General features: G+C 47.3%; 1 protein-coding gene across 1 annotated transcript in view; it reads right to left on the bottom strand.

Moving 5' to 3' along the window:
• Positions 1-5,951: 5,951 nt before the first annotated feature.
• Positions 5,952-27,914, bottom strand: part of LOC135829837 (uncharacterized) — a 36,141-nt gene continuing 14,178 nt past the window's right edge. Inside the window, exons 3-6 of the mRNA XM_065342223.1 lie at positions 24,146-24,430; positions 14,089-14,265; positions 11,181-11,348; positions 5,952-6,359 (exon numbers count right to left, since the gene is read on the bottom strand). Coding sequence (XP_065198295.1) covers positions 6,322-6,359; positions 11,181-11,348; positions 14,089-14,265; positions 24,146-24,430 — 668 coding nt within the window. The 3' untranslated portion in view covers positions 5,952-6,321. The remainder of the gene's footprint in view (positions 6,360-11,180; positions 11,349-14,088; positions 14,266-24,145; positions 24,431-27,914) is intronic.

Genomic DNA, 27,914 nt, shown 5'->3' with positions numbered 1-27,914 from the left:
TCCATGCATCTCCGGTGAGTTGCTGCCAGGGCAAATTCACGTATTGGCCTCCTACGTAGAGCTGCTCGCGTTCTGGACTGTCGTGGCATGCTGGCCTTGTTTCACGGCTTCGTCCGGCCCCTGCTCGAGTACGCTCCCCTTGTCTGGATGGTAGCAGCTCCCACCAACCTTGATCACCTTAACCGAGTGCAGAGGCGTGCCTTCCACATCCTGGGACCCAACATCTTGCTACAGAGCCTCGAGGCCCGACGGACAGTGGCAGCGCTGACTTTCGTCTACAAGCTACTGGGCCAACCGGGTCCTCCTCTGCTGAGATCCATGGTCCCTCCTCTCCTTGTCCACCATGCCGCACCTGTAACCCGGAGACAATGCCAACAGTCTGCTTCACACCCCTTCCAACTGGAAAATGTTCTCCCTCCAGGCGCTCCCAACTACCTAAGACGCTCCTTTCCATACAACATCATCAACACCTGGAACGCGCTGCCATACTCCCTCTTCACCAAACCACCATCTCCTAAGGGCCTACAATCCTTCAAAGCGAACGTCCACTACCATCTTCGCCGAAGCCAGTGGCTTTGGGCCACAGACTCCCTCTAACAGTTCAGAACTATTTCCATCTTGAAGCTCCTCCCCCCCCCCCCCCCAAGCAGAGGTGGACGCTTTAACCCCACGAAGTCCTTCCAAATGACGTTCTCCCTACGTACCAACAGACCGAACCCTCCAAACATCGGGCACCTGCGAATGAACCAGGAAGAAGTGCGCGCGGTCGACACGCACCGACATCTTGGCGCGCAAATTGATAGCCACCTCAACTTCCAGTGCCACATCGAAACAATCACCACCAAATTTCGCCAACGCGTGGTACTACTTGCCCACATGTCGAGCCGCCTAACGCCGGAAGTTACAAACCGGCTTTATACTGGTTTTGTCCGACCCACCATTGAATACGCCTCGCCACTGTGGCAGTTCCAACTGTCCGCATCCCAAGCAGCGGTGCTTAAGCGTCTGCAGGCCAGATTGGCACGAGTCGTCTTGAGACAGTACGGTGTGTTTCCCTCCGCTACTGAACCGAAGGCATCTCTGTTCGCGCACCTGCAATGGCCCAGCCTGGCATGGCGGCGACACATCCAGTGCCTCCGGGAGCTCCATCACCTGGTCCACCACCAGACCACTGCCCTTATGGAGCTGGGCTATAGTCTCTCCACCAGCGCGCGGCGCCCTCTCCAACTTGTACCGCCTGCCAGGGCAAACAGCTACTCGCGTGCCACCTTCCTCTTTGTTACCGCTGCCACCTGGAATTCTCTCCCCACTGACATTAGAACCACTCAAAATAGTCATTGCTTTGTGTCTCGTGTCCGTACCATCTTTGCCAACACCTGCTTCGAACCCGCTGGTTTCATTTGTTGTTGTATACTTTATTTATAGTGGAAATCAAAACAGGCATTCCTTCCAGAGTTTCTATAACATAGTAAAGAATGGTATGGCTGATTTCTAAAGCATGCATTTGATATAACCCTTCCTCTTCTCAATCTATATGTTAAAATTTTGCCCAACGGAACAAAGAATGTCGATTGTCACTGGACGATGACGAGACCAGTAGGCGATTTGACAAAGCGGTCTAACTACAATTCGAAGCAGCAAAGCAGCACACCACCCAACTTGGGTGGGTCAAAAATATCAAAGATATTCTCCCTGCTGTTTTGTTATTGTATACTCTGTTGTCTTCTCCCCTTCTGCCGAGTAGGTTGTGTACACTGTACTTAGTAAAAAAAACTTTAAAAAAACTTCAGTACACAGAACAGGGTGACGTGTACGAATATAGACAGCTTCTAGCACCTGTAACTGCATGTACTGCGTAAAGAAACGTGCACAACAAATAACACTAAACCAGGAATCATCAAATACCTTACGACATAGGTATTTGATGGGAGGCAGTATAGACCAGGTACCAAGGCTTCTTTCTACTCTCTTGTTGACACTCCAGCTACGTGTCCTGGGCCTCTTGGAGCATTGGTCATGCTGATGTAGCGACCACCCATTTGATGCCCGATGTCTATTACTGCTGGCCTGCCAGCACATGGAGTGTCGTCAATGTTCTGGAGGTTCTGCAGCCTTGGGGACCCCAATCCTCGTTCATCTCGGAGCTTCGCAGTCAGTCCGTATTCAACAGCCATCAACTCCCAAGGTACATGCTGTGTTCGACCTTGCCTCCGCAAGCAAGAAAAATGTCTAGGGTTCCAGATCTAAGACTTCCTGGTTCCTTGGTTTGCAAGGGACAAACTTCTTTGTCCACATTCCTGTCTCAAGGAATACATTCAGTATTTCGACACAGCCTTGCCATGGTGTCGCAGTATTGTGTTGTGTGTCCTGTGCTAGCCATTGTTAATTGACTGTCATCCTTTTCTCCCTTCATTTCTCCGACTCGAAGGGCACATGTACATATAGTGTGTCCTGTTACGTTTCTACTGTGTGTCAGGCACTCTGCGAGATGCCAGTTCCTTCACTCCACATCCGCGATTCTCCTTCGCGCATAACGCTTGACTACGCCCTTGGTTGAGGTGGTGGATCACTTTAAAAGTCACACTGTCACATTCGAAGCTGAATCTCCCAAGTATAATCGTAGATTCCGCTAGGACCCGCAGGGTCCGATGTGGAATCGAGGTTACACGAGGAGTGAAGGCGAAGAATGTGACAGTGTGTTCCCGCCCGTTGTGCTGGTGTCACCCACCCCTCACTGTCATTACTCTTGATTGCACTATCATTTTGGTCGCTCAGAAGAGGCCAAAGAAAGCAAGAAGTGCTAGGTCCAATCAAGGCGTGCATTTGCATTTTTATCTTTAAACCGCTGGGAATTAATGGAACACTAGAGCGATTTGAGACCAAACACACTGTCACATTCTTCGCCTTCACTCCTCGTGTAACCCCGGTTCCACGTCGAACCCTGCGGGTCCTAGAGGAATCTACGATTGTTGCACAACCCGGCAAAGTACAGCGGCCATGTTCTAGGCACCGTTCAACTGCGCCACCAAAAAGCAGTCAAATATAAGTAGTCAATATAGCCCTAAGGAGTGAAACATGCAGGGATATTTGACTGCTTAGGTATAGCGAAAATCAATGGGAGTCAATACTAAGGCTGCGTTTACACGACAACGATTGAAAACGATTTGCGTTTACACGACAACGAAGTACGACCTAAACGGAACGAAATCGTTGCGTTTACTACTATCGTTTACACGACAACGCCCGAAAACGATACCTAAAAAGGAACGAAATGGAAACGCACTTCAAAAATGTTTTGAAACGTTTTCAAAACGTTTTCGTTCTCGTGTAAACATTGAAAACAGTGAAAACGATTGGAAACGGAGCACGGTCATGGAAACCATTCAGCACGGGACTATATTTTGCGGGAAATACCTGACCTTTGCGACCACCAGCACGTATCAACTCCAACTAAGTTGTTACTTCCCGCCCTTGCGCCAAGCCAGCACGTGCTAACTCCAGCCTGATCGCCAGTTTTCCGTTTTCGTGTAAACGGTTCAAAACGATTTGCCATTCTCGTGTAAACGGTTTGAAAACGATTCGAGGCCAGCCCGTTTTCGTTCCGTTTCGTTCCGTTTCGTTTCGTCTCCGTGTAAACGCAGCCTGAAGCGGGATTCACAGAAGCTTTTTTGCGATGCGACACGCGATGCGACGCGATCTGCGACGGACGCGTGCGATGCGAAGAAGTCAGTGATGCGACAACATCTTGCTGATTGGGCTACGTCACCATGATATTTGCGCGGTTTGATACAACTTGTACAAATTTATAGGCAACTCTTTTTTTTTTTGGACAAGCCTTGAGCCTCTCGTACGGGCAAAATAACACATTTTGTGAAGAATCAACACAACTCTTGAACCTTTGTACAACTTTGCTGTACAAAAAGGTCAAAATCGTACGCCAAATCGCTTAATTCTGCGATTGCCTTTGATGGCCCAGTTGCGGCAGTTGCGTGGGGTGCGACATGGCTGCGATTTGGGGTTTTCCCGGTTTCGCGTCTGTCGCATCGCGTGTCGCATCGCAAAAAAGCTTCTGTGAATCCCGCTTAAGAGAGCGATAAATCATAGCATCGTAAAAATCATGTTGCTGATCAACCTGATCATCCAGATTTTGATTCTGATCTTGATTGTCGATCAACTCGATGAAATCTGTCGACCTGCTATGTCACGCAGTGGTCGGGCACGGCCAGTTTCAGGACGCAAATATGCCATCTTCGATTGATCAAATCGAGGTTTGTTCAATATGTTTTGCACTTCAGATCAGAGCTTTCCTGCCAGGGAGGGAAGTGCTTGTTGTTCCGAGTGACAAGGGTTGTCAGTTCATATTTCTTGTCAGACTTGGTAGAGGTGACCACGCTGCAGTGTTTGGCGTGGTGGCGTCTGGAGCGGCACCTTGTTTTGGCGCTTGAGGAGGCGCTTGCTGTCGTCGGGTAGGAAATTGGAAATGCTGCAATGTGGTGAAGTGAAAATATTGAAATTTGTTTATTTCCAGAAAGCGTGGGACACTTTTTACGAGACATGTACATGGCCTGGGTGGAGACATGGCCTGGGTGGAGACATGGCTGGGTGGAGACATGGTCTGGGTGGAGACATGGCCACTATCATGCAGTGCATGGTTCAGGGAAATAGACCCCGTAAATGGTTCACGCCATGGCCCTTTAAATTTGGCTATTTTAGCGATGCAATTGAGTGATATTTGGAGATGATGGCCATTGCTTTCCTCGATGTAGCCATGGCTCTATGTGGTGGTGATGTGAAGACTACTCAGGTGAGGTCATGTTGGCATGGTGATGTGAAGACTACTCAGGTGAGGTAATGTTGGCATGGTGATGTGAAGACTACTCAGGTGAGGTAATGTTGGCATGGTGATGTGAAGACTACTCAGGTGAGGTAATGTTGGCATGGTGATGTGAAGACTACTCAGGTGAGGTAATGTTGGCATGGTGATGTGAAGACTACTCAGGTGAGGTAATGTTGGCATGGTGATGTGAAGACTACTCAGGTGAGGTAATGTTGGCATGGTGATGTGAAGACTACTCAGGTGAGGTAATGTTGGCATGGTGATGGTTTGTTCTTAGCTAGTGTACGCTGTACCAGCGCTCGTTTTTGGATCCAAAATTCAGTCGTATTTTGGGCCCATTTCGAGGTGGTCCCCAGTTCCAAGGTGTCCGTAAGTTATGCCACAAGCCCTTTCGCATGGTTGTTGTAGACCCCAAAGGAAACCTACTTGCAAAATTTGAGCGAAATGGGAGAGATGGCCCCGCCCAGCTTTTCTGGTTTTCTCCGACATGCTTCCTTAGAGTTTCATGCTTTTTCCATAATCAGGCAACCTCAGGACAGTGCTGGCCATGCCGCTCGCTGCTCTATGTGCCAGGAGAGGGCGTGCTTTGTATGGGTGTGTGAAAAGCTGTTTGTGAATGCGGTGCATAGGTTTCAGGGCTAGCGGTGTCAGTATTCTAGGCAGGAGACTGTGTGTGTGTGCAGAGTGTGTGGTTGTTGAAGGCAGGGGAGCTGTAGAGGCAATGGCAGGGTTAGCAGTGCAACATCAGCGCAGAATATGTGGCTGGTGTGGGCAGGAGGTTGTACGCAAGGTGTGTGGACGTTGTGGGCTGGAGGCTGTAGAGGTAATGACAGAGCTAGCAGTGTGGTGTTAGCACAGAGTACATGCATGACATGGCTGGTGTGGGCAGGGTGTATGTGTGGGCAGGAGGCTGTGGAGACATTTCAGGTGACACCGTAGTTTTTAAGTAGATACCTGTTCTCATGTCGTCACTTGGACACCATATTTGGCTGCTTGTTGAGGCTGGACTGTGATTTTAGCGGCAAAAATAATTCAACAAATCCCTGTTGCATGGTGATACCTATATTCCGTCACACCGGCATGATATCACTCTCAGCAGACTTTGAGGTTGCAGATTGGTTTGAATAATCTCTTGATCAAAGGTTGATTATATATATGTATTACCAGCGCTATGAGATCAGAGAAGGGAAGAGTGAACGAAAAGGAGAAAAGAATATGAAGAAAACGAAGAAACGCCTTCTAACAAATGCAGTCTAGGCAGGTGAGATAGGGTGGTATTCTACGGTTCTGTTGCTATCACCCATCACTATACAGTGACCCTGGTTACTGTGGGTTGGTTGAGGTAAGCAGACGGGACACTAAGCATAGCGAGCAGCAGATACAACCTGCAGAGTATGTTGCAATATCTACTAGATATCATCTTAATCTTTCACATCATTCACATCGTCATCATCATCATCAGCCCTTTCGCGTTGGCATCGGCGTTAGCCTGACCTTCGCCCGAACCACGTCGCATCTCTCACTGCCACCAGAAAAAAACACAAACAGACACACGCATATGCACACACACACACACACACACACATATGCACACACACACACACACACACACACACAGACACATGCACTCACACGCATGCACGCGTGCACACACACACATGCATGCACGCACGCGCACACACACACACACACACACACACACACACACAAACAAAAAACGAAGCTTGCTCCTGTGCTAGATAGCCAAATCCACCAAATCCTCGCCCACAGAAAGCCAGACCAGATGACCACAAAACAAACTCAGTGGTTTCCAAGTGCTGAACATGCTCTGTGAATCCCTGGCAACATTGTTAAAGGGGAAGTATACCCTAAAATCAAATTTTCACCAGTTGTAGTCTTCGGGGTGCTGAGTCGAATGGTCTTGGTCCGAGGAAGCTGAGACGCTCCTTTCCTCCTTTACTCCCAATCAAACTCGCGCCCTTCCACCGAAACTGGGTGACTGCGCCCTACTAGATAGGGATTTGTATGGAAAAAGTCACTAAAAACGCCGTTTCGTTCTTATAAAAGCACGGATGCAGGGCCTGCTGGAGGGCCGGGTCAGCCGGGTCATGCGCCCGGCTGGGGAACTGCACGACCTGGCTCAGCAGAAAACACCAGGTCCATTCTGACCCGGCTGAAAAATGTCTCAAGCTGACAATGGATTCCTAAAATACCGGTATTTTGCGACTCGCGGACCCCATCTGTTGCAAATCTAGCGCAACCGTAGATCTACACACTACAGTCTACAAGCGACAGAAACTCAGCTAGGGTCAACTGGGGTGAACTGGGGTCAACTGGGGTCAACTGGTTCGAGCGCGATCTGGCCAGCTAGCGGCGAGCAGGAAGTCAGGACATTCAAAGTCGATGGGGCACGCAGTCAAAAGCGTAACTTTGGCTATAGCTTTTGACACAGTTGCAAGTTTTCAGCCGACTGGTGATTTGGACGATGGAGCCCGCAGCGAAGAGAAAAAGAACTCACGCTTTCCAAGACTCTTGGAAGAAAGGTCGACCCTGGCTGGACTACGACCATGCCAGTCTATCCATGTCATGCGCTTTGTGCAAGACGCATTTCCGATAGGAAGACGAGCGGCGGTGGATTTGGTCGCGATGCGGACTTTGATAGTTCGCCTTGTTCTCTAAAATTTCCGATTTACGATAATAAATTCGCCTTTCTGTTTTCCAGCGTTTTGAGCAGGCTTTTTGGTTGTTTTTCTGCCGGATGATCTGACCCGGCTTGACCCGGCTGGCCTGCATGCGCCAGGTACACTCTGACCGGGCTGTGTTGAATGTCTAGAGCAGGCCCTCATGCATAATGTTTCATGGAAAGTCATGGCAACTATAGTCAATCGTCAAAATGATGACCCCTCTCAAACGCCAGCAGCTCCTCACTCCCCACCAGTTTGGGTTCGTAAGGGTCTTGGTACGGCAGACGCACTACAGGCACTTCATAAAGCCTGGGTGGGCATCGTTGGCCAAGCCAGCAGTGCGGCACGAATTCTCGCAGTTGATATAGCCGTGGGCGTTGGCCGGGTGTTCCACGTGAGCCTCCTCTACAAGGTCCGGAATTACTGGCACTCTTCATAGCTAGCGATGGCCGTTCACTCCAGTGCTTAGTCGGCTAGTAGATTTCTTCTCTCTACACAATCTCTGCAGGTGCAGCCCAGGGCAGTATATTGGGCTCTACGCTGTTTTTAATAATTATATTAGAGAGGTTCCGGGATACGATTTTCTGTGCCAAAATCCGTATGGGTGGTACGAATGTTTCCAGGAGTGCTCCATACGATTTTTCGGCACGGAGAATCCGTGTGGACTGACTTTCATACGAACCATGTTTCGTATGGTAATTTTGCCGATTTTCAACGCTGATTGGACTATTCTTGAAGCCACAGTTGTCCGCAGAACTAGCTGCACTTCACATGCTGATACAGTAGTTATCGGGTGCAGAAAGATTTTTCGCGCACAAATTTGGTACGAGAAACATCGATTTTCAGCGGGAAGTTTTGATTTCGGTACAAATTTTCAAAATAAAAAGGCATAGCGCCAGAATGTGACGTGTTTGCGATCGTAACCTAGGCAATGACGGCAAACACATAAGTTCCGTACTCCGGAACATTTCACTGTTCGAAAACGACGTATAAAAATCCTTGGCGCCTCTACTGATTTTGGCACGAAAAATCGTACTCCGGCACTACTTGAATCTCAACTTTCGACATGGGCTGTCACGGATGCTATCCCCGGAGGAATGAACACAATATGATATAGAAAAAAATGGCGTGGCCTTAGGGACATGGGCTGTCACGGATGCTATCCCCGGAGGAATGAACACAATGTGATATAGAAAAAAAATGGCGTGGCCTTAGGGGGGGGGGGGGGGGTGGCCTTAGGTATATTTGTAGTCTTGAGGGTTTTTCGTCGAGTGCTTCAGATTCTTTTACTGAACGAAGTAGTTTTTCAAATTTTTCTCGCTGTCTGGTCAGCTTAGCTGCAGTGCATGCTTAGCAGCTATTGCTTCTTCCAGCGAAATATCTGTGCCAGAAGTGCCAGTCCACCCAACCACTTCCTTCGCGTTTCCTTGGCGGGAATTTGGGAAAAAGACAGTGGTGAAGCGCTCTTGTCAGGCGTCATATTTCAAGACATGGTCTTCGTTGACCTACGATGAGCAAAGAGACGTTGTGTTGTGTCACACGTGCGCAAGTGCTGTGCTGACGAAAAAACTTGGCCGGACCAATCAACAATTGCTTCCGCCGCGCCTGTCCACTCTGCCATGCATGTGTCCCAAACACAGGCGGCAATGATGATTGTGTGACTTGCGGCCCAGCTTATTGCTCACACATCTACATGTACACGTGTGTGAGCTGACCCAGCTGAGTTACATTTTCCGGTTTTTCCGGGTTTGCATTAAATTTGTATTGCATTTTCAAAAAAAATTGTTCTTTTTTTTAAACTCCGTCTTTGAAATACATGCGCGCGGGGACGCGAAACATAGATAAAAAACGGTGTGGTATAATAATATAATTACAAAGGTCAAAAAGAATGGTTTCACCAATTATATAAATGTAGAAAGTAAAAGGACATAATGGTAACTCTCCATCACTGTAACTGGATACTATATACAGTCAGAAAGTGCAATAACTAGGCACAAAACTGACAGAGTACTGAGACATTCGACGTCCTGACACCTAGCTTCAACACATCTCCGTAGCGATAACCGACAGCCTTCCAACTTGGAAGGTTCAAGGTTCTGACTGTATATAGTATCCAGTTACAGTGATGGAGAGTTACTCTTAACTCGTATTCATGTCCTTTTACTTTCTACATTTATTTATGGATCAACATCCGAGTTTCAAATTGCACACCTGATGAGCCGTCACGAACCATACGGCGAAACGTACGTCGTGTGAAACAACTTGTTTTGTAGTCAACTAGTCCATTACTCTGTCATGCATGAGGAGTACCGTAGGAGTTTGGCTTTCGGCTTGTACAATTCGTTTTCGCAAAGCTCCCCTTTCTTTACTTATCTTTGATATGTATGACCCACCCAAGTTGGGTGGTGTGCTGCTTTGCTGCTTCGAATTGTAGTTAGACCGCTTTGTCAAATCTCGTACTGGTCTCGTCATCGTCCAGTAGCAATCGACATTCTCTGTTCCGTTGGGACTGTAGCTTTTGCTAGTTTTCGTTGCGCTTGCCTTCCCCTCTTTGGTCTTTCCGTAACCTTGAACCTTCCAAGTTGGAAGGCTGTCGGTTAGCGCTACGGAGATGTGTTGAAGCTAGGTGTCAGGACGTCGAATGTCTCAGTACTCTTGTCAGTTGTGTGCCTAGTTATTGCACTTTCCGACTGTATGTAGTATCAAGTTACAGTGATGGAGAGTTACTCTTAACTTGTATCCTTATGCCCTTTTACTTTCTACATTTATTTATGGCTCAACATCCGAGTCTCAAATATAAACTTATGCAATAATATAATTATGTGTGCGTGCGTGCGTGCGTGCGTGTGTGTGTGTGTGTGTGTGTGTGAATGCTAAGAGAATAGTTTATGTTGACTCTTGCTTCGCAGTTTTCACACACACACACACACACACACACACACACACACACATACACACACACACACACACACACACACGCACACCTTTGACCTTTTGATGCCCATCGCCGGAGGCGATGATAGCAATGCTGCGGCAGAAGCCATAGCAACTTGTGCCGGGATTGCACCATTCAACAGCTTGCAAGGCTGACGAATTGACCGTCACTATTCAGCCTGGTCTACACCATACAGCTATTTGAAGTGACTTTTTCTGGCCAGTGAATCTCTATTTTTTGGTCTTTTCAGAAACTAGCACCCAAACTACATCTGCAACTAGGTACCGATTTGGCTCGAGACTTGCCTGCCACGTTGGGAGTTCCTCGGTCATGTCTTGGAGTTTTCAGCCACTGAAAGGATGTGCTGTCGATTTGGAAAAGAATCCCAGATCTTATCCGGAAGCAGAGTTAGTTTGGGCCAATCGACCGGGCATACTTGCCTGGGCTCACACCTCCAACACACGCTGAACAAAACGCGGAAAGTCACTGCTTGTGTGATATAATAATTATATAGAAAAAAGCAGACTTTGGCTCTTTAGTTACGAATTCCATTGATAATTGTGACAAGAAAACGTTCTGGAATACATTATTCGTCCCCATAGTTGTGATATGAGTGCGCATTTAGTTATATTTATTGCATTACTAAAAGTTAAACTAAATATTAAGGCTCACATCAATTGTCACCACTATACAATCTCAATCAGAAACACGCAGGATATCTTACCGCATTTGCCCACCACAGTCACCTGGCCATAACGGTCGCAAGTCGCCTTAAGCACTGGTGAGGGTGTGTAGCCATTGTCACACGTTCCCTCCAGCTGATTGTTTATGCTATTGAATGAACCTTCCCTATAAGCTCCGTTTGTTACAGTTGGTTTTGTACATATCTTGGCTACCAGCAACACAGTTCAGAGGCAACATATAGAAAATAGTTGGTGGGTTGTTTGGTTGGTTTATATGCTACTTCCCAGTACAATTCAAAACCAGTGCTCAGAACTACAGCCACTTTTGCAAACAATGGAGAGGCCCTCTGGAGAGCGCAGATGTTCTGTAGGGCTTGATGGGGGAAAGGTGTGGGATACACAACATCCTTGTGTTTGAGTACGGAGGCTTTCCCCGCCTCAGCAGGTAGCTATAGTGGGGCGGTCCAAGACCATGATTGAGAAATAGAGGGTACCAGGTTCAAGTCCTGCTTGGAAGCAGAAGGGCTTTTTTCCAGCCGTGCTGCGACCCAGAGTTAGTTTGGGAACTCGTGGCCTGGAATGAGGGAAGCAGTGATGCAGTGCATGGGATTTTCGTCATGGAAACTTGCATGATTCAGGCAAACAGTTCACTTGCTTATGAACACTGACCTCGTTTTAATATTGCTGCCTCGCTAAAAGCTGACAGAGACATGAAAGTTTACCAATTAATCAAGGAACAGTTTTTCAAAACTGAATGACGAAAAGGCACCACTTTATCTCCATGGATATCTGTGTATTTCCAAGTGAAGCGTGCCACGCATGTGTAATGCACATTCCCTTTGCTCGACTGGGCAAACCTTGCTCAGACCTAAACACCTACACACTCTCTGTCTGTCTGTCTGTCTGTCTCTCTCTCTATCTCTCTCTGTCTCTGTCTGTCTGTCTGTCTGTCTGTCTGTCTGTCTGTCTGTCACTCTCTCTCTGTCTGTCTGTCTGTCACTCTCTCTCTCTCTCTCTCTCTCTCTCTCTCCGCTCTCTCTCTCTCTCTCTCTCTCTCTCTCTCTCTCTCTCTCTCTCTCTCTCTCTCTCTCTCTCTCTCTCTCTCTCCCTCCCTCTCTTTCTCTCTCTTCTATTGGCACGCCTGGTTGTGATGAAGCCGAGACCCAAGGACGGCAGAGCATCCCTGACCATGCCATCTTCCAACTCCCCAGAAGGACCCCCACTGCTCCCCTATTTGCCAGACTATCAATGCCTCAGCTCCACCAGCTGTACGTGCAACGTCTGCTTCTCTTCGTCTTCCGCTGCCTTCATGGCAGAGCCAGCTCACTGTTCCAATCCTACTACTCCCTCATTGCCACGGATGCGGAAAGAAGTTGTGTCACGCGTAGTCAGGTCAGCCAGCTGCTCAGAGTGCCGTTCCTACCTGGTCCCTCAGGCCGTAGCTCTATCGCCTTTGTTGGCAGTACCACATGGAACTCTCTCCCTGCTGATATTCGCGCTTGCGACGTACGCCACACGTTTCAAGCATTGCTGTCTGGCTATGACCTTATCTCCCTCCTCAACTAGCTCTCCGATGTTGTGCCTACTATGTCTTCTTCACAGATTCTGCCTGAACAAATGCTCATCAATTATGTTCTTGTCCTCTATCCTAGTCCAAATCCTGCCTTGCCCATGCATGACTCTCATGAAATGCCCGTACTAAATAGTCTATAGAACAAGAATATTGGATATCATACTTCTCTCATCAACTATGATAATACCCATTTCATACCCCCCCCCCTTCATAAAATTAATACCTACTGTTTTCTTTCCTTTCATTTCATCTTCTTTTCCGTTCCTTTCTTCTTCATACAAATTTTAAACCTTTCATCATACTGTGAGAGCCGTGGGCCAATAGCCCCGGTGAGAAGGCAGTCTTGCCTTTTCATATGGTGAAGTAAAATAAAGAAACAACAACCACGCCACCACTCCCCTTATTCATGGCTCACACATGACGGGTTTACGTCGTTCTAGTAAAAAAAAAAAAAAAAAAACTCTAAAACCAGATTTGCTAATCTATAATACCCTAGAGGTATTTGGTTTTACAAGTTTACATACTAGTGTTCATACTAATACTTAATAGGGTGACACCATACGAGAACCGTAATTATACAAATGGAGACAACAGCAGAATGTTCGCCCGACCATGCGATGACAGTTCTGTATGGTGGTAAGTGAATTCATGCAGCAAATGCCCCAGGCCAGGGGCCTCTTGCGTACTTGCAGTGCGGTGTTGGAGCGCAAATGTCTGAACTGTCGCCCCGTTTTTCAGTATTCTACATGGTTGTATCTCAGAGTGCTAGAATCGGTTATTTAAGTATCGATCATGTCTGCAGTATTTTGCACCTTTTCTCCATGTGTAAGCACTTCGTCCATCTGGTATCTCAAAGCGCAGGATCACAATTCTTCACTTCATTCTATGTATAAATATGTGACTTCAAATTAATGCTAGCCATTCGTTATTCTCAACCTTCACTGATCAGACTGTAGTGATCCAAACAACGCTGCCTGGAGGTAATTATATCTGTCAGTATATAGAACTTGTAGTAATGTTGCTGATGTCATTGTCGGCCGGAGAGCGTATGTGGAGGAGGTGGAATTGCTTCATTGTTCACACTACAAGTACCGTTTAAACTGGATATACACTCCTCAGGGCAAAGCCGATTTTCAACGCTGTTTCGACCACTAAGGTCTCATCAGTGAGTATGATTTAGCTCAATCCACACCGAGGCGCATGGTTACAAAATGGAATGGCGATGCGGTCTATTCGAAGCACGTCCAATTGTATTTCGTATTTTTCAAACAATGAAATTAACACACATGTACCCAAATCAGTCAGTTGCTGGGAACAAGCTCACAGGGATACTGTTGTAATGTTTTGCAATCTCAAAACCACACAAGAAAGCTTACCGCATTCGGGTAGTTGACTAGGAGTGAAAGGAGCTTGTGTGCACGTCACCTGTGGATTACCGTGAACCTCATATCCCGTAATACATGTTAAAGTCAGCGTGTTCAACCATTTTTGTTGGGAGAATACACCACTGCTGTAAGACCCGGTATTGTCTGGATAAGTAGGCTTTTTACAAACTAGCAATAGAGATCAAAGGGCAAAAATAGGCTTTGATGAGCGTTTCAAGTATTTCATGTTTTTTTCTGGTTATGTTTGGTCGGGTATTGTTGCTTGCATGTACAGATAAGAATACTGCGGGATATTGGAAGCGCATCACGCTATTCTGACGAGTATTTACCTGCCTATCATGGATAAGTCCGCATCGCCAGGCAGCTCAAAGCCTGAGCCTCCACAGCCACTGTGGAGGCTGACTTGAAGGCCAATACTTTTCTTGTCACGGTGTCAACAGCTCGCCGGGAGCATGGATGGAGGGATCATCCCAGACATTGGTTGGAACCTGCAGAAGTTTAGTGACTATTTAGTGACTATTTACTGACTATTATTCATCAACTTTCTACAGTGCCGTGGAAACCGGTTCATCAGCCGGCGACTGGTGTCGGGGATGATGAGCCTTTCTCAACAGAAGACGTTCGTGCAGCGATACAGAAGCAAAACGTAGGTGGAGCAGTCGGTCAGAATGGCAATAGCAGTGAGATGTTGCATGCAGGTTCTGATATTCTAGCTGGTTGGGTGTCCTCATTTTTCAATCTAATTTGCCAATTACAGCACTGCCCAGCAGACATGGCTACTGGAATTATTGTGCCAATATACAAAAATGGCAAACCGAAAGGAGCCCCGAAGAGTAACAGACCAGTAATGCTATTGTCAGTGGTTCGGAAAGTCCTTACAACCATAATCACAAAGAGAATTAGCAACAATATTCAGCAATTTGTGGACGAGTCACAAGCTGGTTTCAGACCAGGTCGCTCAACGGCTATTGGGATTATCTGTGTGCGGTCTCTGTGTCAAAGAGCTTTGCTACTTTGCTGGAAGTATTCGGCAGCATTACTCGATTTCAGCGGTGCATTCGACACAGTGAACCGTAGCAAGGCGCTCGATCAAATGTCCGCTTCGGGTGCACTCACCTCAATGATTAAATTGCTAGTCTCCGACACGACAGCTAGGGTGAAGATTGCTGGGCAGCTCAGAGCTCCCTTCTCGACCAATATCGGAGTAGGTCAGGGAGACCCGATGTCTCATGCCATGTTCATTGTCTACGCAGAAGTTGCGATGAGGCAGGTGAGAGCAGCCTGCACTTCCTCTTCATGCCTACCTACTCATTTCTCACAGTATGCAGATGACACCACAATACATGACACTGATCGTGAGGCTGTGGTGGCCGCTGCAGCGAAATGTGAGCCAATTTTTGCCCAGGATGACCTAAGATTAAATCTAACAAAAACTCAATTTGTAACACCTTCCCAGGATGATGAGCCATGAATAAAGAGGAAACTACTCGGCAGTCTCTTGGGATCTTAAAGTGACATCGAAAACCGTAGCAATGCCGCTAACCGAGCATTTGGCACTCTACCCTGAAAGAGACACTTTATTATCTAGCATGTTTATGTTTACCATACTTATCCTTTAGCTGGGAGTGGTGTTTTCTTTCAGGTTTTCCGATTGGAAGTTTCGATGGACTTCTATTGTGCTCTGGATGGCAGTCGTGAGTCAGTAAAGTGAGAATTCAAGTCGGCAGGAATCGCGCACGCTCCCACGTAGGGAGCAACACACAATTCCCCAATTATCGCCAAAGTCGCACCAACCTCTTCTGCACACTTATCCTTACGGTTCTATTATGCAACTGTGGTCTGTGGACATTGATAGCAGCACTTGGCAACAGGCTTGACACGTGACATCGCCGCAAACTATGATCCATTGTAGGCATAGTGAATCCCCAAAAAACATCGAATAAAAACTTATACAAGCTGTCCAACCAAATTGGTTCTGCGATGCTTACTGTCCTCCATAACGTTGATCTTTAGTGTTATAAGTTCCACGCTTGCAACCTTTCTGCTCATCAGGATGATGAGATGATGCCCGAAGATGGGCTGTGATCTTTTTGCTCAGAATGCTGGAGGATAATTTCCACATGACTGGAAGGCAGGTAATTGGTCGGTGATTGGTTACATCACTCTTGCCAGGGTCTTTCATGATCAGAACTGTGGCACCATGATTCATCCAAGCTGGCACTTCAGCATCCTGCAGGCATGCGTTAAGCATTCGGGCCATTGCAATATGCAAAGAAGTAAACTTCTTCACCCAGTACCACTGAACACCATCTGGGCCTGGCGCCTTCCAGTACGGCATGCCAGCTAAAACTCTTGCACACCCATGATGAAAATGCACACCTCATCTTGTCCTTAAACTTCTCGGAGGTTACTTTCCACAGTGGATACCCACTCTGCTTGTTGATCATACATAGGTCACGGGTGAGGACCATAATGCCTTGCCAGAAGGCTACAGCATCTTGTGAGTCAAGTGAGGTACCATATGATGGTTTGGCGGTTGTAGTGCTGTCCCCTTGAAGTTTTTTTTTTTTTTTTTTTTCGATAGTGAGGAAAATGTTATCAACTCCAAAGCACGAAAAAGGCCAAAAACTAAACCAAGAACATATGCAATAACATGTTATTTATAAAGACAGGACAAGTGAATAATTAGTCAGTCCATTGTTCATGATGATCTCCGACGGTTACGTCGGCAAGCGAGCCTCCGCCACTGCCAAAGCAGCGTGGGCTCCGCAGGAGGGTGCAAATTTCAAACCAAAATTTAGGCCGCAGCATCTACAGTCTCTGCACAGGTCACCGTTTGCAGCGCAGCGACAGCACCCCACCTGTCCGCTGTGGCCCTTCGCTCGCTCCCGCTGGCGTACACGGCTGCGCAGCGCGTCTACTTCACGTCTTGACGCTTCCTGCGCCCATACAGATTGGATATCGACATCGTCTTCCATCACGCGTGTACGGCCTGGACACCGCCGTGGCACCTGTGACCATTACACGGTACGGGCTGAATCCGAATGCAGAGTCACAACTCCATGGTGCTTCGAGAGGGAAAGTGATTCCGTAAAAAGAAATATCGAGGAAAACAACGAGATTCCAAGACCTCCAGCAAGTCCTTCATGCTATGGAAGAGTAAACTCCCCGAACAACTCCGTTCGTAGGCGCAGTATGCCCTAGTGCACTGGAAAAGTCGAAAACTCGAAGAAATTCCTCCAAGAAAATCCTCCAATATCAGAGCCCAGAAACGCTCAACCGCTCGCCACGAAGCCATGTGCAGACCATCATGAAGTTCTACCTACCCACTGAAGTTCACAGTAGATTTGTCTCTGGTCTCTCTCAAAGGTTCCATTCTGTCGAAACTTCCGGGATCATTCATCGGAGCGCTTGATCCCAGCGGATGCAGCATGAATTTGCTGCTTAACCTCTTCCAGTACGACATTAAGTCCCCATTTCAGGATCTCGTGTCTAGTGGCTAGCTTGTCCTTTACCCTCTCATTTGGCAATCGTTGCCGACTCCATTCGCCGAGTCAACCATAATCTTTGCACAGCCTGGTCAGCTTAGCAAGCTGCCTCTTTCGCCATCTGTTCTCATTACGCTTTTTCTGTTACTTATTAATATCCATCAGCACTCGGCCGAAGCCGGAGATAGGCTAGCACTGGGCTAGCATCCAGCAGCCAAAGGTGAGGCCATGGATCATATGGATAATACATATGATGGTAGGTCAACAACAGAAAGAACACGCACTACACTTTTTAACCTCGTACTAGTATGATGCACACGAGTTGCGTGCCCCACGCCCGTCGTACTAGTATGATGCACACGAGTTGCGTGCCCCACGCCCGTCGTACTAGTATGATGCACACGAGTTGCGTGCCCCACGCCCGTCGTACTAGTATGATGCACACGAGTTGCGTGCCCCACGCCCGTCGTACTAGTATGATGCACACGAGTTGCGTGCCCCACGCCCGTCGTACTAGTATGATGCACACGAGTTGCGTGCCCCACGCCCGTCGTACTACAGGTAGACTCCCTTTAATTCGAACCTCAAATTGCCAGGCCCTAACTTCGAATTATCCAGAACTTCTAATTATCCAAATGCAGCCCCATGCACTGATATGTATGTCAAAATGCTTGAAATCGCATGCTGAATATTTTTTGCACATTTTTATTTGCATCAACGAAACATAGTTGCAAGGTGGTCGTACCGGTCGTGTACAACGGATCATCAAACCACTGGATCGAAACAAAATCATTTTGACATCTTCATTTTCTAGTGGAGAAGTTGTCAGTCACTGCAGCTTTCCTGAAACAATTTCAACGGAAAAGAACTGCGCTGCCTAATCCGCGTCATGAAAGGCCGTCGGACAGCAGCACGTCGTTCTGGAGAACGGAAGTGGAGCATAGGCATAGACAATATTTACGACAATAGTGTTTTTGTGCGCCAACATCTCCGCGCACAAGCTGGCGCGGCAAGAAAGGCCATCGAGATCCGCGAAGAGAGTCAGCCACCTGGAAGACATCGTCTTCAATCAAACCTTTGCAATTTGCCTCGCACGAGCTTGAAAGAAATTTCGAGAGAAGGTGGGTTTCTTGAGCGCTATAGTCGATCCTGCAGCGGACCATCGATCGATTTTTGAGCTACTCTTGGCTAGAGAAGGAGAAAAGAATGAACTTCGAATTACAAGGATAGCAACTCAATCTCACTTCGAAATAAGCGTTCAAAGGACATAGCCAATGTACTGTAAACAGCTCTTCTGTACGAAGACTGGGTTCGAATTATCCAACCGGCGCACTTTTCGTACTTCGAATTATGCATTCGATTTTGACTTGAAGTGACTTGCAGAAGATCGGTACGACGAAAAAGTTCGAATTACACGGAATGTTCGAATTATACCGTATTCGAATTAGAGGGAGTCTACCTGTAGTATGATGCACACGAGTTGCGTGCCCCACGCCCGTCGTACTAGTATGATGCACACGAGGTGCGTGCCCCACGCCCGTCGTACTAGTATGATGCACACGAGTTGCGTGCCCCACGCCCGTCGTACTAGTATGATGCACACGAGTTGCGTGCCCCACGCCCGTCGTACTAGTATGATGCACACGAGTTGCGTGCCCCACGCCCGTCGTACTAGTATGATGCACACGAGTTGCGTGCCCCACGCCCGTCGTACTAGTATGATGCACACGAGTTGCGTGCCCCACGCCCGTCGTACTAGTATGATGCACACGAGTTGCGTGCCCCACGCCCGTCGTACTAGTATGATGCACACGAGTTGCGTGCCCCACGCCCGTCGTACTAGTATGATGCACACGAGGTGCATGCCCCACGCCCGTCGTACTAGTATGATGCACACGAGGTGCGTGCCCCACGCTCGTCGTACTAGTATGATGCACACGAGGTGCGTGCCCCACGCCCGTCGTACTAGTATGATGCACACGAGGTGCGTGCCCCACGCTCGTCGTACTAGTATGATGCACACGAGGTGCGTGCCCCACGCTCGTCGTACTAGTATGATGCACACGAGTTGTGTGCCCCACGCCCGTCGTACTAGTATGATGCACACGAGTTGCGTGCCCCACGCCCGTCGTACTAGTATGATGCACACGAGTTGCGTGCCCCACGCCCGTCGTACTAGTATGATGCACACGAGTTGCGTGCCCCACGCCCGTCGTACTAGTATGATGCACACGAGTTGCGTGCCCCACGCCCGTCGTACTAGTACTAGTACAACGCTCGGTGAACACTGTACAGTGAACCTGCATAGTCGTGGGGTCCATGTTGAGTCCATAGTGACTTGTTTAAACATGGCCAGCAATCAAGGACATCTGAGAGTTGTAATTTTTGTACTCCTCCGAGGTGTGATTTTTGGCGTGCTGGGCCAAGCACAAGGAAGCCAACTGCAAAAAAACTGCAGAAAATCGTTGTTGTTTGATCCTTTGGTGTAATCTTTGTTTCTAGTCGAAGCTGGTTGCTGTTTGGAGCAGAAACGCTGAAATTTACTATTTTCTGCATGTACTCATACATGTACTCATGTACTCAGGCATGCAGTCTCACTCGTATTTTAGCTATTTTTCTGGAATGGATGCTGCTCTGCGCCCCTTGGTGAACATTTCCTGCGCTCGTGGAGCAGCTGAAAAGGACCACTGGTATGTCTGGTTCCTGGTTTGAAAGTGGAGAGTCGACTTTTGTGCCTTGAAAAAGGAGTAGAGAGCGATAAAGGTACGTCTGTGGCTGATTTTTGAGTGCTCCTCGTACATTTTTGATCGTGATAGAAATTCTCAGACCAAAGTCAGACCAAAGTCAGCGCGATGATGGTCGTACAGTTTTCTTGTGAATTTTTTAGTTGTTTCATCTCGTATCTATGTCAGTATCGTGATGGTGAAGTGGAGAGGGTGATTTTCTTCCTCTTGGCTTCGTTCGGCCGACTTTGCTTCGTCCTCGTTGAAAAGTGATCCTGAAAAAAAGGTCGATTCGCAAAATTATGTTGATTTTCAATGTACGAGATGACATGCGATTGCTGGCTATGCCATCGTGACCGCTCACCCAACCATGTTCGATTGGGAATAAGGGCCGAACGCTGCATCGCAGCTTTTTCGGACTAAAACCAGTCGACTCAGCGGCCACAAGACTACAACATATGGACCAGTCGCGGTCATCCATGCTTTTATAAGAACGAAATGTACACTGCGGACAAGCATTAGGTGTCCAGTCCAGAATGTCGTAAGGTGTTTGACGATTCCTGGTTTAGTGTTATTCGTTGCGCACGTTTCTTCAAGCAATTGCAGGTGTTGGAAGCTGTGTATATTCGTACTCGTGACCCTGTGCTATATAAACAGAAAGAAAACGTTGTATCACTCGCGCTCTTCAAGTAATACACACGCACCATTGCAATGTGTGAATACAGTGTATGTGAAAAAGGTAGTGGCAGATGAATGTTATACTGTGTGAATAAATGTAATGGTGCGTGTGTATTACTTGAAGAGTGTGAGTGATACAACGTTTTAGAAATACAGCAGCTAACAAGTACAAAAAGCGAAGTTTGCACCTTTGCAATGTGTGAATATATTGTATGTGAAAAAGGTAGTGGCAGATGAATGTTATACTGTGTGAATAAATGTAAAGGTGCAAACTTCGCTTTTTGTACTTGTTAGCTGCTGTATTTCTACCTGAAACCATATTAGCTACATGTATATAAGTGTGTGTTTTAGTTATTACATTTTTATGTGACGGCGTTCCACTGATGACAGTCACAAGAAAACGTTATGGAACTTGACTTTCTTCATTTTTGCTGTTATTATGAGTGCACAATTTATCTTATTTATTGCCATTTTATTATTATTATTGTTATTGCAGTTGACCTACCCTTCTAACGATACTTGCGTCAGACCAGGAAATATCGTTAAAAGAGTAATAATTTATTGTTACACGGTTACTGGTACATTTCATACATGAACGTCATAATTCATGATTTTTGTTTTTACATTCTTTAGAACATGACACCTAAGGCAAATGATTGCATGTTCTATGCACATTATGTACACAGCAAGGCATTTACTGGTGCCCCCATTGCATTTCGTCATGCCGCAGTGACTTTTCAAGTGAAGCTTGCCCTACCTGGGTAGTGGACTCTACATATTCCCTGCTAGATATTGTTATGAAATTGTGGTTGCGACTTCGGCGATGATCTGTAAGAAAGGGTTGCTCTCCACACTGGAGCTCACGCTATTTCACCGAGTCAAGTGTCAAGTTGGCGGAATACCGCCAACTCCAGTGTGGGGAGGAAACCCTTTCTTGGATATTGTTATAGAATGGAAGAAATATGAGTGGTCAGCCCATTTTATATCATTCCAAGGGCAATATCGTTATAACAATAATTATTGTGACAAGGGTAAGGCATCGTGTATCAAAGTCAATGCAGTGATTTTTTTGGCAGAAAAATATCGTTATAAGGGTAATATTGTTATAGGGGGCATTCGTTATAAGGGTAGGTGACAAGGACCTCTGGATTAAACAATCATAGTCGGTGACCAAGGTTCACTCAAGGATAAAAGTAGCTGACTTTGCTCAATTACTCTTACATCTGCAGACATTGTTTCGTCCCTTGAGGACCCATCAGCACAGCACAAAGACACTCAAATAATACGTGTGTAGCGTTGGCACGCTGGTGACTTCAAAGTGTATAGCGTTTAGTGTTTAGAGTAGTGTTTAGAGTATAGCATATCCCCGTACTGTATCCCATACGTTAGCGTATCCCCGTACATTAGCATACGGAGTCTGCCTGTGCATTAAAGCTGCTGTTCACGATTCTTTTGAGCCAGTTAATTTCATTACCAGTTATAGTTACATTTCAATTGCCAGTTACAGTGTGTTCACTGAGACCCTTGTGTATTCTTGCCTCCGAGAGACTGCGGCCCGCTACAAATTGGTGGCAGCGGTAAATTCATTTTGTTTCATTCTATACCTAACTGTGTTACTTTACACGTTTCTCGGACCCCCATGGCTCAACCCTCTACAGCTCCGTGCGACGAATCAAGATGAGAATCATGTTTCTTGCCTTCCTGGGCTTGGCCCTGCTTATTAGCCTGCAGCACAGTCAGGGTGCTAGCGTGGATCACCCTTCTCTCCGCACGGCACTCACTGGAGACTCCAATGGCGATTCCAAGCGACCAGCTACCTACATGTATACTACCGGTGGTGATGGCGAAGCTGATGAGGACGACGACATGCAGGCTGCTGACCAAGACAAGGAGGGTATTCCCCAAGACCAGCAGCGTTTGATTTTCGCCGGCACGCAGTTGCCAGATGGCCGAACCCTGAGTGACTACAACGTTCAGCAGGAGTCCACTATTCACTTGGTACTTCGTCTCCGTGGTGGGATGCAGATTTTCGTCAACACTCTTCCTGGCTAGACCATCACTCTTTACGTCGCGCAAAGCGCTGCTATCGACAATGTGAAGACCACGATTCAAGACGAGGAGGGAGGTTATTTGTCTGACGGCGAGGTAGCCGCTCTGAGTGACCGGTTCTACCAAGATGAAGATAAAACCTGGTTCGCCCTCCGCCATAGCTCCAGCCGCCGCCGTGGTTACTAACGCTGATTCCAGGTATGGCATTTTCTTTCCTGTCTTCCTTCAGTCTCCCTGTTCTCTTCAGTCTTCCGTTATGCGAGTGTGTGAATCCAGTTTAGTTTGGTAGGCGTCTGATCATGGTGAGCCACGGTTTACCCAGCTGACGTGGGACAATGTGTGTGACAACGCCCCTTATAGTTATAGTGTATTCAGTTCGGTTTTTGAACTGCGATGTTCCTGGCGGGTTGTGCCAGCGTTGTGCAGCAAGAGTGCTGTTGTTTTTCAGGTCCTATTTGGAGGACAGTTCTTTCCCCTTTTGACCCCGTGAGATCGTGTGAACCTGGTGTGCTTCTACTTTATGATTTGTTTATCAGTTCATTTCTTCTGTCTATTCCAAACGTTATCATTTCCGATATTATTTGCCATACTCCGGTTGACGCTCTCCCAGTAATTCGCGATCTACTATAATGTTCACGACTCCATACCTGTATTATATTACGCAAGTCATCCGTTCTGCCTATCTCTTATCGTCGAGTTTATTCCGACGCGACCATGCATGCCGCCAGTTTCTTCTAAATAACAGTCAGTTGTTGATGTCCAGCTATCACCTACAAGTAGTATTCGGATCACGAGGACGTGATTGTATTTGAAAGGGGAGGTGTAGCGTTGGCACACTGGTGACTTCAAAGTGTATAGCGTATAGTGTTTAGAGTATAGCATATCCCCGTACTGTATCCCATACGTTAGCGTATCCCCGTACATTAGCATACGGAGTCTGCCAGTGCATTAAAGCTGCTGTTCACGATTCTTTTGAGCCAGTTAATTTCATTGCCAGTTATAGTTACATTTCAATTGCCAGTTACAGTGTGTTCCCTGAGACCCTTGTGTATTCTTGCCTCCCAGAGACTGCGGCCCGCTACACGTGCAGGCTATATTTAATCGACTTACTCCTCTTGTCAAAGCAGGCTACATGTTCTTTGTCTCTACGAGTCGAGGAATGTCCATTATAGCTATACGGTGAGTCACCAGGTTTAGTAGCCCAGAATAATAGTTTGCTGTCAGGATAGGTGCTCTGTAATTGTTTGGAAAGTTCGAGCATGCAACTCCAATGTTCGTCGGCGTTAGGTATACTGGCGCCTCTGACTTTACAAAAATTCTCGGCAGTTTGGTAATCCACTGAGTCCTTCGTGTGCATAAAAAGCACTCCTCTGTTACAAACATAGTGATGTTCACCTGCAACGAAACCAAAAAAACGGAAGTGTACCCATAGGTCAGTTGCCATGGAGACAGAAATGAACTCGAGACTTAAACAAAGGGAAACGTATTAGCATACGAAGAGACGAAGGGAGTTGTAAATCTGATGAGTCCTTTTGTACAATCATTTCTCAAATCGGTTAAGGTTGAAAATGAGACGAACCACAACAATGTCAATTTACACAGCATATTGGCAGTAGAATGGTGTTGAAACGTACACAGTCTAAATGATGGAGTGAGTTGCTCCAAAGAGCACAATAATTATAGCAGGGAAGGAGGGGGAGGAAATTCGGAAAAGCACTATCTTTTTCAAAAGCCCCTTCTGTCTACAAAGAGCAGGCTGTAACTTATGGTTGATAAATATGGTGGTAAAGACACACCTGGCAATATGGCTGTACACACACGCCTGCCCACACACGCTCTTTAGGCTGCAAAGTTCTGGCACAGAGCTCCCCTTCTCACCATCACCACCATCAGTTCGCGCCTGGCGCCTGGTCGATGTATGGCTGGCGGTATCCGGCATAGCAGGCTGGTACATCAAGTAGCGCATGGCACATAGATGATGACACAGCCACGACATAGCTCGATTGCGACGTACGTTTCGTCCCCTACTGCTGTAACTTGGCAATGTAAAAACCCTCTAGCACCTCTGGCTGGCATTCTGTACATCTGTACATGCACCCATACTCCCATAGTAGGACAAACATTGTACATCGATATCCATGCAAAATTATTCCCTGTAGTGGGCTCTGAAACCTGGTGAAAGGGCCAAATTCTGCTAAATCCGACCCGATTTTTCAAAAAATGCCCCTGGGGAGATCCCCGGACCCACTCAAACCGGATCAACTTCGCCCGCCTTCCGACGGGCCTGGTTCTTGACCTGTTCCAAGCGTTTTCGTATCCATCAAAATTAGGGCTGAAACGATCGTGGATTTTCACGTATTGATTACTCTTTAGCTTAACGATCGAGTAATCGATTATGTATGTATGTATGTACGTATGTATAACTCACAATCACAAGATGATCGTAGAGGCATTAACCCTTTGCATGCTGAGCCCCTTTTCTGCAATCCACTGGCTTTCCAGCGCAATGACTCTCTTGGTGGAGTATGCACTCACAGCTGCGAACGAAATGTATTCTCATTTCACTCCACCTTGATGGATTTTCATCGTCCTGGGCTCGTTGGAAAGATCACGACCAAGCGAATCCATCCTGGCAGCTCTCAGCTCGATAGACACATCAGGGTCGCTTCCACGTCCTCTCCAAACTACTCCATCGTGCCTCGGAACGGCACAACAACTCAATTTCACATTCTTGTTCGGCTTCTTGCCCAAATTCAACAGATTTTCACAATTCATACTGCGCTGCAAAGCTCAGATCCAAGCGCTTCATTTGATGTCCATCACGCATGCGCCGCTAAAGGGAAATCCCCTGGCACGCTCCTCAACCAAAAGAAGTCATGAACAAAAAAATTCGCGTTCACTCTGGGCCGTGATTTTCGTGTTCATCGCGCCGCCGCTCAATGAATTCTTATCCTATCGCGAAGAACTGAATTCTTATCCTATCGCGAAGAACTGTATATCCCCGGAAACATGAGATCAAGACCTTTCCAATGGTGTATTGTTTGTCGCGATGCGTTTATGTTTGACGAAGTTACGAAAGTTTGTACACTACTGGTCTATGCACTGCGATGTATCGCGCGAAATTGTTGCGAGTTAACTCGTACGTAGTGGATCAGGTCATGCATAAAGTGCGAGTTAACTCGTACTCAGCACGCAAAGGGTTAATCAGCGAGAGAATTGTGAATGATGTCTCTGAATCCAACTCTATCGTGTGCTGCATGAGAGAGAGCATGCAAGATTATAATCGCTAGCAAATAGAGTCATAATTCTGTGCAAACATTACTCTGTTTCCACAAACTATGCCTTCATAATACCAACAAATCTGCATTAGTGAAAGGGTAGCTCCGAAACATGGCAGTTTTGAAGTCAATTTTACCTGAGAACATGAACCATACCCCTGGCAACTGCATACTCCCAGCGGAAACTGATTCAAACGGAAGAAGCGAAGTAAAAGTAGGGTGCGGTTTGACATTTTGTGCTCCGAGGATTAGCCTCGAGGTGCGTCTCTCTACAGAACTACCCCTCCCCATTATTGCTTAGAACTAATAGAAGAGACCAACAGTACCAATGGCGACAAACGAAGGCATGGACCTGGCTTTGGTTGGCTATAGAGAGCTCATCAAGATCGGCGAGCAAATGTATGTGGATAAAGCCTCGAGCCTCTCCCGGCCGGATATGGTGAGCGAGCTGAGGAAGCGTGGAGTGGGCGTGTTGGCGCAGAGTTCGCTACCCACATCGGAGCTCCAACTTGCAATTGTAAGCCTTACTGACTCAATTAGCTGCATGTCACAGGAAATTGTCTCCTTGAGACAAGATAGGGCCGACAAAATCCTGAGTCTGGAATTAGAAGTGCAACAACTCAGGCGGGAAGTTCAGGGGCTCCAACAACCGGAAATCTGTGTACACCCTCTCGTACAGGAAGCACAGCAAAATTTGGCAATGTCCGGCGGGAAGTTGTACAGCACCGCCGTAGGAGACTTGAATCCCCCACGTGCACGCACCCATATTTCCTCTGGTCCTATGCAGTACACACAGGGTAGTACGGGTTCTAGTACTCACCATATGACCCCCGCTCACACCACCTCCAGCCATTTGTCGCAGCCTGTTTTGTCAATGCATGGCACCAGACCACACCCACCTGAGCAATCCAACCCAGGGTCGAGTGCTGCAGGTGCAGAGTGGTCGGAAGTCACACGCCGTAGGGTTACGTCACGCTACGTGAAACCACAGCCCAGGGCAGCCGACCCGCGTGTGCTAACAGGGCCTGAACGTACAAAGAAGCTTGTTCTGTACGTTGGAAATGTCAGTCCGGGTTGCAGGGCAGAGTCAATAACAGCGTGGTGCAAGGCCCGCCAAGTTGACGTACTGAACTGTTCGATTTCAGAAAACACGTACCTGGGTACTTGCCATGCTCGCGTAACCGTGGCAGCATCGGACGAGGACAAAGTTCTCGACTCCAAATTCTGGCCGGCCACCATCCAGCACACAGTGCGAAAGTGGCGCTTTGCTGATGCCCAAGGTAACAAGTCGTCTTCTACTTCGCGGCGAGGCAGTGATGATCAATCCTGAACTGTCATGCTAACAAACCAACATACACAACGATGCAGCAACAACGACTAAATCCCAACGCCCCTGTATTCACCCCACGATCGAAACTAGCCCACCCGCTCTACCCCGCTCAGCCCTCCTCTGGCCGACCCGCACACATTGCATGTCCAGCGCTAAATCCATCAGCGTTCCCTTTTTTCCCTAAATCCCAGCGTGATTTAACCCTAGTATCTCTGAATTGTCGCTCTGTTGTCAACAAGTTGTCTGAGCTCTGCGTTATTGCCGAATGTGC

This window comes from Sycon ciliatum, chromosome 13 (assembly GCF_964019385.1).
Source record: "Sycon ciliatum chromosome 13, ocSycCili1.1, whole genome shotgun sequence".
NCBI classification, from domain to species: Eukaryota; Metazoa; Porifera; class Calcarea; order Leucosolenida; family Sycettidae; genus Sycon; species Sycon ciliatum.
The sequence above is the reverse complement of the archived record's forward strand: the minus strand, read 5'-3'. Positions and strand labels throughout refer to the sequence as shown.